General features: G+C 40.6%; 1 protein-coding gene across 4 annotated transcripts in view; it reads left to right on the forward strand.

The window, feature by feature from the left end:
• ADAMTSL3 (ADAMTS like 3) overlaps positions 1–15362 on the forward strand; it is a 387010-nt gene that overhangs the window by 362418 nt on the left and 9230 nt on the right. For all 4 annotated transcript variants that reach the window (XM_069558966.1, XM_069558965.1, XM_069558968.1 and 1 more), the window contains one exon: positions 2849–2949. In XM_069558966.1, the coding sequence (XP_069415067.1) occupies positions 2849–2949 (101 nt within the window). The remainder of the gene's footprint in view (positions 1–2848; positions 2950–15362) is intronic.

Here is a 15362-nt window from a genome sequence, read left to right on the forward strand (position 1 = left end):
TTTAGAAAAACAAATCGATAGGAGGGTAGACTTTCCTAACGTGATGTCGGAGTGTCCTGCAAAACTGCTGTAAGTAAAACAGGGCAGCATCAGTGCAGAACACACTGAAGTCGTGCAGTATAAGAAAAGCACACAAACAGCCCCGTTATAAATGAGTTTAAACCCAAAAGCAGTTAGTCAGAGAGGGAAGAAGAGTTTTTTAAAAATGCACACTATAAAACTACAGAAAGTTTTTTTTAAGGCCATTAAAGAATATGTTCATTGCTTCGTTGTGTCCAGTTCTTCGTGACCCCGTAAACTGTAGCCTGCTAGGCTCCTGTACCTGTGGCATCCTCCAGGCATGAATACTAGAGTGGGTAGCCATTCTCTTCTCCAGGGAATCTTCCCGACCTGAGCATCGAACCCTTGTCTTCTGCATTGCAGGTAGATTCTTTACCATCTGAGCCACCAGGGAAGCCTAAGGACTGTTAAAGAAGATCTAAATAAAGGCATTTATTTATGGAAAAGGCACTGTATATGTATGGATCAAAAAACTTAATATTCACGTGACAGTAAATTCATCTACACATTCAACACAGTCCCCATCAAAACCCCGGCTTCTTTGCAGAAACTGGCAAGCTGATCCTAAAATTCATATGGAAATATAAATGACCCAAGATAGCCAAAGCAATCTAGAGAAAGAACAAAGTTAGAGGGCTCAGACATGTCAGTTTCAAAACTCACTACAAGACAGTCAAGACAGTGCAGTACTAACATGGGCTTCCTTGGTGGCTCAGCAGTAAAGAACCCACCTGCTAACGAAGGAGACGTGGGTTTGATCCCTGGATCTGCTCACTCCAGTATTCTTGCCTGGGAAATCTCACGAACAGAGGAGTCTGACAGGCTGCAGTGCACACTGTCCATGGGATCGCAGAGTCAGATGTGACTTACTGACTGAACAGCAACATGGTGCTAACCTAGCATAGACACATAGATTGATGAAATTGAATTGAAAGTCTAGAGACAAATCCATATATCTATGTCAGTTGATTTCTGACAAGAGTGACAATACCAATTCATGAGGGAAGAATAGTTTCTTCCTCATTGGTGAAGGACAACTGAATATGCAAATGCAAAAGAATGAACTTGGACTCCTAGCATATAAGGTATACAAAGCAGTAACTCAAAATTTATCAGAGACCTAAATTTAAGAGCTAGAGCAATAAAGCTCTTGGAAGGAACACTGTAGCCATACATCTTCATGCTTTGGATTAGGAGATGGTTTCTTAGATATGACTCGAAAAACAAGCTACAACAACAAAAATAGATGAATGGGACTACATGAAAACTTAAAGCTTTGTTACTACAAGAGATGTGACCAAGAAAGTGGACAGCCCACAGAATGGGAGAAAATATTTAAAAATCATATACATGAAGGGGAGCTTGTTTCTAGGCCTGTTTGTAAGTCCAACAAAGTTAGCCTAGGTACCCAACAAACATAATTGGCTATAGAGTACTGTACTGTAATAGGTTTATGATACTTTTCACACAAATAACACATAAAAAGCAAGCACAAAATAAAACATTCTTCATCTTACATTACAGGACCTTGAGGAACTATAGTAGTACAGTTACAGTAGCCGACATACAGGGGCACATTTGCATCTTTGACAGTTCCCAACTTGACGTTTCACGTGTAGGGGACTTACTGTAAACTGTGTACACTGAACAGTGACTTTTAGGCTATGTGAATTGTATCTCAATAATGTTATTGGAAAATTGTAAAAAACAATTGTATAAGAGAGAAAGTGGTCAATTAATTTAAGAGGAATAAATAAAATGAGAACCCAAACTCACTGCATACAACAGAATAAATTCTGCCTTGATTAAAGTGCTCCAGTGTAGCCATTAAACTGGAATAGAACTACCATAATGGGAAAGACCTTTTCAAGCATAAAACAAAGGACAAGAAAAAATTGATATGGGTTACTAGTACAGAAAAATTTAAGAGCTGAATGTTAATTTTTTTTCTGTAATTCAGCTCACCCCTACATACAAGCCTCCATTTTTGCTCTAAGCAGGAAAACCCAAATTTGGCTGTAGCTTATGCTTTTACGCACAGTGATTTCTGAACCTTAACCTGGTCAATTAGGGATTGGCCCTGTGCTTTTCACTCCTTCTCACCAGGGATGGTCTGTGTCTGAGGAGGAAAAGAGGATGAAAGGAAACTTAGGAAGCTGTCTGGCTCTGAAGGAGAGCAATCTGATCCTTACAGCTGGGCTTCCCTCCTCCCTACCTTCTCTGAATATTCGCGGGAAGGACTTATGCTGAAGCTGAAGCTCCAATACATTTGGGCCACTAATGGAAAGAGCTGATTCATTGGAAAAGACACTGATACTGGAAAAGACTGAGGGCAGGAGGAGAAGGGGGCAACAGAGGATGAGATGGTTGAATGACATCACCAACTCAATGGACAAGAGTTTGAGTAAACTCCGGGAGATGGTGATGGTGAAGTACAGGGAAGTGTGGCCTGCTGCAGTTCATGGGGTCACAAAGAATCAGAAACAGTTGAGCAACTGAACAGCAACTTTCCTTTGGCCAGCTCACCCCTGTAGCTGGTCTCTGGCAACGTTGCCACAGCACGTGGTTTTGGTGCCCCAGCACGCAGGAGCTCACAAGGTTGTTTTCTTTTAATTTTTTAAGATCAGTCTTTATTTATTTTCGCCATGCTTCACCACATGCAGTATCTTAGTTCCCCACCCAGGGATCGAACCCGTGCCCCCTGCATTGGGAGCACAGAGTCCTAACCAGTAGACCGACAGGGAGGTTTACACAAGGTTGTTTACACTGCACTGTGCTTTCCTTTCAGTGTCTTGGACGTTGCCTGGGTCGCACTGTGAGAACGCAGCAGCATCACGTAATTTGTCAGCACCCCAACAGTTCTGAGTCCGGCTGTGATGACACAAAGAGGTACTGGCCCCACCCTGGGGCAGCACACAACCTCCCCACCTCAGATAAGGACTGTGATGTCTGGAAATGGCATCATCCCTCCCGTGCTCCACCTCTCATAATGCACAGTTCCTACTCAATTATAACTTCCTATGGCGCCATCCTCAGCGGTGTATGTTATGCTGTTGCCATTCCATCACTAAGGCATGTCCGACTCTTTGCATCCCCATGGACTGCAGCATGCAGTCTGTAGGGAAGCCCTGTTCTTCAGCATCTCCCAGGGTTTGCTCAAATTCATGTCCATTGAATCGGTGATTCTGTCTAACCATCTCATCACCTTGATATCCTTTGGTATGATTGGTTTGATCTCCTTGCTATCCAAGGGACTCAAAAGAGTCTTCTCTTGAAAGTGTCACAATTTGAAAGCATCATTTCTTTGGTGCTCATCCTGCTTTACAGTCCACTTCTCACATCGGTACATGACTACTGGAAAAACCATAGCTTTGTATGGACTTTCGTTGGGAGGTTGATGTTTCCACTTCTTAATATCTGTCTAGGTTTGTCATAGCTTTCCTTCAAAGGAGAAAGCATCTTTTAATTTCATGGCTGCAGTCATCATCCACAGTGGTTTGGGAGCCTGAGAAAAGATAATCTGTCACTGCTTCCACTTTTTCCCCTTCTTTTGGCATGAAGAGACTGGACCCCATGATCTTATTAGGCTTTTGAATGTTGAGTTTCAAGCCAGCTCTTTCACTCTGCTCTCTCATCCTTATCAGGAGGCTCTTCAGATCCTCTTCACTTTCTGCCATTAGGGTGAAGTGGTATCATCTGCATATCTGAGGTTGTTGATATGTCTCCCAGCAATGTTGATTCCAGCCTGTACTTCATCCAGCCAGCATTTTGGATGATGGACTCTATGTAAAAGTTAAAGAAGCAGGATGACAATATACATCCTTGACATCCTCCTTTCCCAACTTGGAACCAGTCCATTGTTCCATGTCCTGTTCTGTTACTTCTTGACTCACATACAGGCTTCTCAGGAGACAGGTAATGTGGTCTGGTATTCCCTTCTCTTTTTGCAGTTTCCCACAGGTTGTTGTGATCCACAGGATCCACACAATCAAATGTTTTAGCATAGTCAATGAAGCAAAGATGTAGAAGTGTTAGTCACTTGGTCATGCGCGACTCTTGTGACCCCATGGCCTGTAGCTTGCCAGGCTCCTCTGCCTGTGTGGTTTTCCAAGCAAGAATACTGGAGTGGGTTGCCATTGCCTTCTCCAGGGAATCTTCCTGACCCAGGGATCAAACCCGGGTCTCTTGCATTGCAGGCAGATTCTTTACCATCTGAGCTATCAGGGAAGCAAAAGTAGAAGTTTTTCTGGAATTCCCTTGGTTTCTGTATGTTCCAGCAAATGTTGGCAATTCGATCTCTGGTCCTCTGCCTCTTCAAAACCCAACCTGTACATCTGGAAGTTTTCAGTTCACAGACTGCTAAAGACTAGCTTGAAAGATTTTGAACATATCCTTCCTAGCATGTGAAATGAGCACAATTGTACAATAATTTAAACATTCTTTGGCATTGCCCTTCTTTGGGATTGGGTTGAAAACTGACCTTTTCCAGTCCTGTGGCCACTGCTGAGTTTTCCAAATCTGTCAGTTGTCTTTAATTTACACATTAAATCTGGGTCCTAGTGTTTTCAATTATTCTAAATTTATTCCTCTGTTTAAAAACTGTTTGACTAGGATGTTGGGACAGTGGGTTGGCAGAGAATAAAGTAAACTTTTATCTTGTTGAGGGGCTTACACAAGAAGAATGCTTCTGTCTTGTATAAAAGTCTGAACTGGTAGATGGTTTAGCAGGTAGAAGAGCTCTGCTCCCTGAGATCACTCAGAGACACAGACGCCTTCCATCTGGTGGCTCCACCACCCTAGAGGAATGTGCTCCAGCCAGAGAAAGTGAAGAGAGAGCCTAGAGGGCCACCAATGAAATCTGGAGTTCTACCACCCTCTTCTTGGTGTAACTTTGAACTTTCTGAGCTCCTAATCTTCACAATGAGGTATTACTGTCTGTGTCAGATTATGGTTGGGAACTGTTTTTTAATTGAAGTGTAGTTGATTGACACAAGTGTGTGTTAATTTCTGCTCTACAGCCAAGTGATTTAGTTATACATATTTACACATTCTTTTTAAATATTCTTCTCTGTTATAGTTTATCGTAGGATACTGAATATAGTTCTCTGTGCTACACATTGGGAACTTGTTTATCCATCCTGTATATAGAAGCTTACGTCTGCTAACCCCAGCCTCCCACTCAGTCCCTCCCCCAGCCTCCCTCCCTTGGCGACCAGCAGTCTGTTCAGTCAGTGATTCTGTTCCTGTTCATAGGTAGGTTCATTTGTGTCATTGCTTAGATCCACTCATAAGTGATAGCACATGGCATTTGTCTTTCCTTTCTGACATTTCACTGAGAATGATATCTAGTTGCATCCATGTTGCTGCATATGGCATTATTCCATCCTTTTTGTGGCTGAGTAGTATTCCATTGTACATGTCTACTACCTCTTCATCCATTCCTCCGTTGATGGACACAGGTCGTGTCCATGTCTGGCCATGTGACTAGTGGTGCTATGAACATAGGGGTGCATGTATCTTTTAAAATTATAGTTTGTCCAGTATATACCCCGGAGTGAGGTTGCTGGATCATGTGGTAACTTTTGTTAGTTTTCTGAGGAACCTCCGTGCTGTTTTCCACAGTGGCTGCACCTGTGTACATTCCCACCAGCAGGGCGGGAGGGTTCCCTTTTCTCCACACCCTCTCTAGCATTTATTTGAAGAGTCTTTAATGATGATCATTCTGACTGGTGTGAGGTAGTTCCTCACTGTAATTTTGATTTGCATTTCTCTAGTAATTAAGGATGTTGAGTACCTTTTGGCCATCTGTATTTCTTTTTTTGGAGAAATGTCTATTTAGGTCTTCTGCCTATTTTTGGATAGGTTTTTTTTTTTATGTTGTTGTTGAGTTGTATGAGGTCTTTGTGCATCTTGGAAATTAAGCCCTTCTTGGTTGCATCATTTGTAAATATTTTCTCCCATCCCGTAGATTGTCTTGTGTCTGGGAGGCTTTGATTAACTGGTTTAGTGTGAAGCACTTGGCAGCCTGAGTCAGAGCAGATGCTCACTCTGTGGCTCTTCCTTCCTCCTCCACATCGTGAGTTGCTGGGGAAATGAGATGACTCTGACCTTTGGCTCAGTTTCCATTTTGAGCCTTCACTAAGTTTTGTCTATGTAGTGTCAGCTGCATTTCCTGTTCCCAACACAATTCCAGCCAGAACCATTCTCCTCGAATGGAAAATGTTCAGAACAGCCACCCTGATTCTCAACAGAAAACCTAGTTTCCAGTTTTGTCCAGAAGATAGAGACCACACACTGATTGATATGTATCATCCCAGATGTTTTACTTTGCAGAAGATATATTTATATTACAAATACACATAGTTTGTGCTTCCTTTATAATAAACAAGACATATTTTTTATGAAACTTTTTTTTCCCTACTGATCAATATGTTATTGACTTTTCCCCCATCTGAGTACATAGGGTCACTTCATTCTTTTGAACTGTTATATTTACTATTACCTCATTCTTGTCCATTGCTGATGGACACTTAATTGTTTCCATTTTTTGCTATTGCAGACAAATGCTATAGTAAACATCCTGGAATATATATCTTTATGCATAAAGGGTAATACTCTTATAGGATGGATTTTAGATATGGACTTAAATTGACAGACATGCTCATCTGGATACTGCTAAATTACTATCAGACTGTCTCTACTAACAGTATATGAGAGTCCTCCTTTTTACCAACTTTATATAGATTTCCAATGTTTTAAAAATTTTGCCAATCTGATGGATGAAAATTTACATCTTAATGTAATTTGTACTTTTCTGTTTTGTATGACTTTTGGCTCTTTGTGTTTTTTCTCTAACCGATCCACTTCTTTCCTTCTTTACCACCAATCTGTTTGGCCAAGCCATCCTGCTAATCTCCCTCCATCCACCCATGATCCTTCTAACCCAGGCTCCATACTGCAGCCACAGTAATCATTCCAAAATGCAAATCTGATTTTACCATCACCACACCCATCTCCCTGCTAGATTAACAACACTTTAGAGGCTTCACTTGCTCTTAGGACAAAGGTTGACCAAAATTGACTATGTGGCCTATAAAATATTGCACAGTCAAGTCCCACCTCCCTACACAGCCTCATCCGGGACCTCACTCTGTCTCACTCTTTGTGTTCAGTCACACTGTCCTTCCTTCAGTTCCTTGAGTATGCCATTCACTTTCCAACTAATTTTTGGCAGCCAGAACAGGAAACAAAAAAATATTCATGATAATAGAGAGGACAACAAGGCATGGAAAGATCTACCAAGAGGGTATCCAATTAAGTAGGGTTTTGGAGAAAGAGATATGGAAAAGAAATGAAAGGGGAGACATTTTTAAAAGAAGTAATAGAAAGAAAAAGTTCCTTGACCCGAGGAGGGAAAAAAGAGTCAAATTGCCTTTTATTTTCTCTATTGTTTCTGCTTCACCCAAGGTTGGCCATTCAGCTTTAATCCTAGTGCTTTTCTTTCATGCTGTTACTTTTCCCCAAATATCTGGTGGTTTATGGAAGCAAGACTAGGTTAGTTTAAAGAGCTTCTGTGGGTGGGTTTCTTTTGCAGTTTACTGGCCTCACTGTCCCCCACAGACCTCTTCTGCTGAGTGGGTGGGCTCGCTGAAGATAGGTGAGGCATTAAATCTCACTTTACAATGCAGTGGGTAGGCAACACCCAGTTGCCATAGTAGGGCGTCCATGGGATTTTCCAGGCAAAAGTACTGGAGTTGGGTGCCATTGCCTTCTCTGTCAGTAAATATTAGAGGGTGTTTAATCAGTAGGCTGCAGTCCATGGGGTCGCTAAGAGTTGGACACAACTGAGCAACTTCACTTTCACTTTTCACTTTCATGCATTGGAGAAGGAAATGGCAACCCACTCCAGTGTTCTTGCCTGGAGAATCCCAGGGACAGGGGAGCCTGGTGGGCTGCCATCTGTGGGGTCGCACAGAGTTGGACACGACTGAAGTGAGTGAGCAGCAGCAGCAATAGGGAGTAACATTATTCATGGCCATGGTAGAGAACCTTTGGTGAGCGGGGTGTCTGCTAGCCTCTTTTATTGACCCTGGGAAGAGTTTGGGAGGTGGCTTCCATTGTGGAAAGAGTTTTTAAGGAAGTAAGAATTATCAGGGTAGAACTAGCTAACATATAGGTGAGAAGACAACACGGGGATCTGAGGAAATGATTGAGGACTGAAAGAGTTTGTTCCCCAGAGCAGTAATTTTTAACCTCAGCCACAAGTCAGAATTCCCTCGAAAGTTTCTTTAAAATAAAGATTCTTGGGCTCTCAATTGGGACTTAATGAATTAGAATCTTTGGAAGGGAATGGAAGCTGGCAATCTACATCTCTTTTGTCTTTTATTTTTTTAAAATTCTTTCTGAATCTACATCTTTTTTAAGCTGCCCACATACTTCTGATAATAAGGCAGACTTGAAATCTGTTGCCCTACAGAATCAGTAGTTCCATCTGGCTGATGATGAGGGGTTATTTGAGGCAGGAGCAGAGCTGGACTGAAGAGGAATGAGAAACTGAGAAAGACTAGAAACACGGTTACTTTGTGATTTCTGCTGCCATTTCTACTTTCATGTTTTACATAGAAAAACATGAGCTCCACTTGTGTACTCAGTGTTGGTACACAGACTATGAGCCCCCAGCTCGGGCATCACCATCTGCAGTCCCATCCCTGGCCATGAGGAAGTGATGCTCTCTGCTGGAGCAATCTTGCATTCTTTTGCTGGGTTCTCAAGTGACCAGCCTCTTGGGTTTCAGCATCTTCACTGGTGTCCAGCTCCATGTTCCTGTATCATCTTCTATATTTAGGAAGCTGAATAGTTTCTGACTTCCCACTGACCCTATCTTCTATTGAAGCAGAAAAAGTAGCTGTATTAATTAAGGTCCTGTGGGCTGGAAACAACAAAAATCAACTTGGAATGATTTATACAAAGATAGTGGGAGAGTTCTTAAGATAGGACAGCCATTCTTAGATACAACAATTTGGTATCTTTTAAAATGTATTCTCTGAATATTCTTGGAATGTTAGTTCAACTCTTTTTAGTAGAAACTTTGGTCTATCTCTGTCCTGTTGTCTAAAGGAACCCAACTTTTGGCCCCATAAGATTCATACCCACTGGGGAAAACAAAAACCCTCCAGTTAACAGGAAACCTTCATCCTTCTTCCTCTTATAAATCTTATAATCAGTTTGATGTGACAATATTGCTTAAGGAAACCCTTTGATGGAGTCTTTCCCCTACCTGCTAATCAAAGTATTGCTTCCAACTATGTGTAATACTCTTGCAATTTAGCAGGCACACACACTTTGTTTGAGAAGTTCAGGTTATCAGAATTTTCTCATCACATTTACAGTGGTGTTTCTCAACTCCTTATAGATTATATGCTTGGATAAGGAGGCTTTTATAGGAACACAGAAACATTCCAATCCAAAGGGATGGTGCTGTGAAACCTCAGGAGGGACTATTACTACAAAATGAATAGTCATTAGGGTCATTTCTCTTCTCATCTCTGCAGAATGTTATTTTTTCTACTTCCCTGGCCCTCATGGCAGAGTATGGCCACTGCTACTCCAGCCTCATGTTTATGTGTCTTGTTCCAGCAACTTCCAAATTCCTGGGAGAAAGACAGTGACAACTAGCTCAGATTAGGGCCCTCTTCCAGTCATCTTTGGGGATGGGGAGATATTCTTATGTGATACAAATACATTAGTTCCAGGAGCTCTGCCCTAGAGAACAACAGATACCCCAAAATGGGTCCTCTGAGGTGGCTAACCCTCCAGGGTAAATATCTTTTCAGTAATCAGAGGGCATTCAATAGGCACATGAAAAGATGCTGAACATCACTAATCATCAGAGAAATGTATATCAAACCCACAATGAGACATCACCTCACACCTGTCAGAAGGTCTGTTGTCAAAAAGACACCAAATAATAAATGTTGGTGAGGATGAGAAAAAAGGACCCCTTGTACACTATTAGTGGGGATGTGAATTAGTACAGCCACTATGGAAAAGAATATGGAGATTCCTTAAAAACAACTGCCAGATGATCCAGCAATTCCAGTGCTGAGTATAAACCTGAAGAAAATGAAAACACTAATTCAAAAATGTTATGTGGAAACCTGGATTGGAAAGGAGTTTGGGGTAAATGGATATACATGTATGTATGGCTGAGTCCCTTTACTGTTCACCTGAAACCATCACAACATTGAAAGAAAAAATATATGCACCCCAATTTTCATAATAGCATTATTTGTAATAGCCAGGATGTGGAAACAACCTAAGCAGCCATCAACAAATGAATGAATAAAGAGAAGTTGTGGTGTGTGTTTGTGTGTGTATATGAATGGTATACAATGAAATGGTATTCTACCATAAAAAAAGAAATTTTGCCATTTGCAACATCTTGGATAGACCTGGAGTGTACATATGCTTAGTAAAGCAAGTCAGACAGAGAAAGAGAGATACCATATGATATCACTTATATGTGGAATCTAAGAAATGGAACACGTGAATGTCGAAAACAGAAACAGTCTCATAGACACAGAAACGAGCTGCTGCTGCTGCTGCTAAGTCGCTCCAGTCGTGTCCGACTCTGTGCGACCCCATAGACGGCAGCCCACCAGGCTCCCCCGTCCCTGGGATTCTCCAGGCGAGAACACTGGAGTGGGGTGCCATTTCCTTCTCCAATGCATGAAAGTGAAAAGTGAAAGGGAAGTCACTCAGTTGTGTCCATCTCTTAGCGATCCCATGGACTGCAGCCTACCAAGCTCCTGCGTCCATGAGATTTTCCAGGCAAGAGTACTGGAGTGGGTTGCCATTGCCTTCTCCGCAAAAACAAGCTAGTGGTTAGCGAACAGGGAAAGGGGTGAAGGAAGGACAAGATAGGAATAGGAGGTTTAAGAGGTGTCAGCTACTAGCTATAAAATAAACAAGATATGAGGGTATGATATACAGCAGAGGCTATATGCTGCGCTGTGCTTACTCGGTTGTGTCCAACCCTGCAACCCTATGGACTGTAGCCCACCAGACTCCTCTGTCCATGGGACTCCAAGCAAAAATACTGAAGTGAGTTGCAATTCCCTTCTCCAGGGGATCTTCCCAACCCAGTGCTCAAACCCAGGTCTCCTGCTTTGCAGGCAGATTCTTCACTATATGAATCACCAGGGAAGCCCTTGTACATCTGAAACTGACATAATATTGCAAATCACTGACACTTCATTAAAAAAAAAAAGTACCTACTATGTAGGGTACTTGTGAAGAATAAATGAGTCAGTCTGTGGGAAAGTATTTGGAAAGTTCTCTGGCGCATGGTTATACACACACAGTGGACCCTTTCTGACAACAACAAAAGCAGGGGTCTATTAACTTTCTGATCTGCTTTAAAGGGCAAGACAACTAGAGGCAGATCCTTCTTCCCCAAAAGTCTCACTACCAAAATGGAATCACATGTGTCTTCTTCTCGAGAGCAGATCCATAGCTTTGGTAAGTGTTCCCTGGGGTCCATGATGCCCACAGAGCTGGTGCTGCTGTCAGCACAAGAGGAGCAGGTGGCCTGCCAGACCATGAAGCTCCCCGAGGGTGGCAAGAAGCCACCAGCCAAGCTAGGAAGTCGGTTGGTCCAGTGTCCGAGTGACAGTGTGACCTCAGTGGAAGCATAGGCACATCCCATTACGGACACAAGGGCTCACCTACAAGCTCATACTCATACCGGAATATATTTCAAGTGCTTATACAGACAGAACTTAGTTTGTTAACAAATGTATCACTGTCCTCTTCCTCACCTGAACCGACTACTCCAGCTCCTCAGGAGAGTGGTTCCCCACCCCCCCAACCAAGTCATTTTTTAAAATTTATATTTTTATTGAAGGATAATTGCTTTAAAGAATTTTGTTATTTTCTGTCAAGCGTCAACATGAATCAGCCTTAGGTATACATATATCCCCTCCCTTTTAAACCTCCCTCCCATCTCCTGCCCTATCTCATCCCTCTAGTTTGATACAGAGCCCCTGTTTGAGTTTCCTGAGCCATACGGCAAATTCCTCTTGGCTATCTATTTTACATATCATAATGTAAGTTTCCATGTTACTCTCTCCATACATCTCACTCTCTCCTCCCTTTTCCCTATGTCCATAAGTCTGTTCTCTATGTCTCTTTCTCCATTGCTGCCCTGTCAATAAATTCTTCAGTACCATTTTTCTAGATTCCGTATATATGTGTTAGAATACGATATTTATCTTTCTCTTTCTGACTTACTTCGCTCTGTATAATGGGTCTAGATTCACCCACCTCATCAGAACTGACTCAAATGCATTCCTTTTATGGCTGAGTAATATTCCATTGTGTGTATGTACCACAACTTTCTCCATTCTTCTGCCGATGGACATCTCGGTTGCTTCTGTGTTCTAGCTATTGTAAATAGTGCTGCAATGAACAATGGGATACATGTGTCTTTTTCAATTTTGGTTTCCTCAGGGTATATGCCTAGGAGTGGGATTGCTGGGTCATATGGTGGTTTTATTCCTAGTTTTTTAAGGAATCTCCATACTGTCTTCCATAGTGGCTATATCAATTTACATTCCCACCAACAGGGCAGGAGGGTTCGCTTTTCTCCACACCCTCTTCAGCATTTATTGGTTGCAGACTTTTTGATAGTGGCCATTCTGACTGATGAGAAGTGATGTCTCATTGTAGCTTTGCTTTGTATTTCTCTAATAATGAGCCATGTTGAGCATCTTTTCATGTGTTTGTTAGCCATCTGTATGTCTTCTTTGGAGAAATGTCTTGTTTAGGTCTTTTCCCCACTTTTTGATTGGGTTGTTTGTTTTTCTGGCATTGAGTGTATGAGTTGCTTGTATATTTTGGAAATTAATCATTTGTCAGTTGTTTCATTTGCTATTATTTTCTCCCATTATGAGAGATGTCTTTTCACCTTGCTTATAGTTTCCTTTGCTGTGCAAAACCTTTTAAGTTTAATCAGGTTCCACTAGTTTATATTTGTTTTTATTTCTGTTACTCTAGGAGGTGGGTCATAGAGGATGTTGCTTTGATTTATGTCATTGAGTGTTCTGCCTATGTTTCCTTCTAAGAGTTTTATAGTTTCTGGTCTTACATTTAGGTCTTTAATCCATTTTGAGTTTATCTTTGTGTATGGTGTTAGGAATTGTTCTAATTTCATTATTTTATGTGTAGCTGTCCAGTTTTCCCAGCACCATTTGTTGAAGAGGCTGTCTTTGCCCCATTGTATATTCTTGCCTCCTTTGTCAAAAATAAGGTACCCATAGGTGCATGGGTTTATTTCTGGGCTTTCTATCTTGTTCCATTGGTCTATAATTCTGTTTTTGTGCCAGTACCATACTGTCTTGATGACTGTAGCTTTGTAGTATAATCTGAAGTCAGAAAGGTTGATTCCTCCCGCTCCATTCTTCTTTCTCAAGACTGCTTTGGCTATTTAGGGTCTTTTGTGTTTCCATATGAACTATGAAATTTTTTGTTCTAGTTCTGTGAAAAATGCCATTGGTAATTTGATAGGGATCACATTGAATCTGTAGATTGCATTTGGTAGTATAGTCATTTTCACAATATTGATTCTTCCTACCCAGGAACATGGAATATCTCTCCATCTATTTATGTCATCTTTGATTTCTTTCACTGGTGTCTTATAATTTTCTGCTACAGTTCTTTTGTCTCTTTAGGTAAGTTTATTCCTAGATATTTTATTGTTTTTGTTGCAATGGTGAATAGGATTGATTCCTTAATTTCTGTTTCTGATTCTTCATTGTTAGTATATAGGAATGCAAATGATTTCTGTATATTGATTTTGTATCCTGCAACTTTGCTAAATTCACTGATTAGCTCTAGTAATTTTTTGATACTATTAGGGTTTTCTATGTACAGTATCATGTCATCTGCAAACATTGAGAGCTTTACTTCTTCTTTTCAAATCTGGATTCCTTTTATTTCTTTTTCTTCTCTGATTTCTGTAGCTAGGACTTCCAGAACTATGTTGAATAATAGTGGTGAAAGTGGACACCCTTGTCTTGCTCCTGATGTTAGGGGGAATGCTTTCAGTTTTTCAGCATTGAAAATAATGTTTGCTGTAGGCTTATCATATATGGCCTTTACTATGTTGAGGTAGGTTCCTTCTATGCCCATTTTTTTTTTTTTGAAAAGTTTTAGTCATAAATAGGTGCTGAATTTTGTCAAAGGCTTTTTCTGGCATCTATTGAGATGATATGGTTTTTATCTTTCAATTTGTAATATGGTGTATCACATTGATTGATCTACTTATATTGAAGAATCCTTCCATTACTGGAATAAAACTAACTTGATCATGGTGTATGAGCTTTTTGATGTGTGGCTGAATTCTGTTTGCTAAAATTTTGTTGAGGATTTTTGCATCCATGATCATCAGTGATAATGGTCTGTAGTTTTCTTTTTTTCGGTTGCCTTTGTCTGGGTTTGGTATCAGGGTGATGGTGGCCTCATAGAAAGGGTTTGGAAGTATTCCTTCCTCTGCAATTTTTTGAAATTTTGAGTTTTGAAAGAGTTTTAGAAGGATAGGCATTAGCTCTTCTCTCAGTGTTTGATAGAATTCTCCTCTGACGCTATCTGGTCCTGGGCTTTTGTTTTTTGGGAGGTTTTTAATCATAGCTTCAATTTCAGTGCTTGTAATTGGGTTGCTCATAATTTCTGTTTCTTCCTGGTTCAGTCTTGGAAGATTGAACTTTTCTAAGAATCTGTCCATTTCTTCCAGGTTATATATTTTATTGCCATATAGTTGTTCATAATAGTCTCTATAATCCTTTGTATTTTTGCATTGTCTGTTGTAACCTCTCCTTTTTCATTTCTAGTTTTGTTGATTTGATTCTTCTCTCTTTTTTTTCTTGATGAATCTGGCTAAAGGCTATTGATTTTATCTTCTCAAAGAACCATCTTTTAGTTTTGTTAACCTTTACTATTGTTTCTTTTATTTCTTTTTCATTTATTTCTGCTCAGATCTTTATGATTTCTTTCCTTCTACTAATTTTGGGGGTTTTTTTGTTCTTCTTTTTCCAGTTGTTTTAGGTGTAAAGTTAAGTTGTCTATTCGATGTTTCTCTTGTTTCTTGAGGTAGGATTTTATTGCTATAAACTTCCCTCTTAGAACTACTTTTGCTGTATCCCATAGGTTATGAGTTGTCATGTTTTCATTGTCATTTGTTTCTAGAAATTTTTTTATTTCCCTTTTGATTTCTTCAGTAACTGTTTTTTTTTTTAGAAATGTGT

Source organism: Ovis canadensis, chromosome 18 (assembly GCF_042477335.2).
Source record: "Ovis canadensis isolate MfBH-ARS-UI-01 breed Bighorn chromosome 18, ARS-UI_OviCan_v2, whole genome shotgun sequence".
Taxonomy (NCBI): domain Eukaryota; kingdom Metazoa; phylum Chordata; class Mammalia; order Artiodactyla; family Bovidae; genus Ovis; species Ovis canadensis.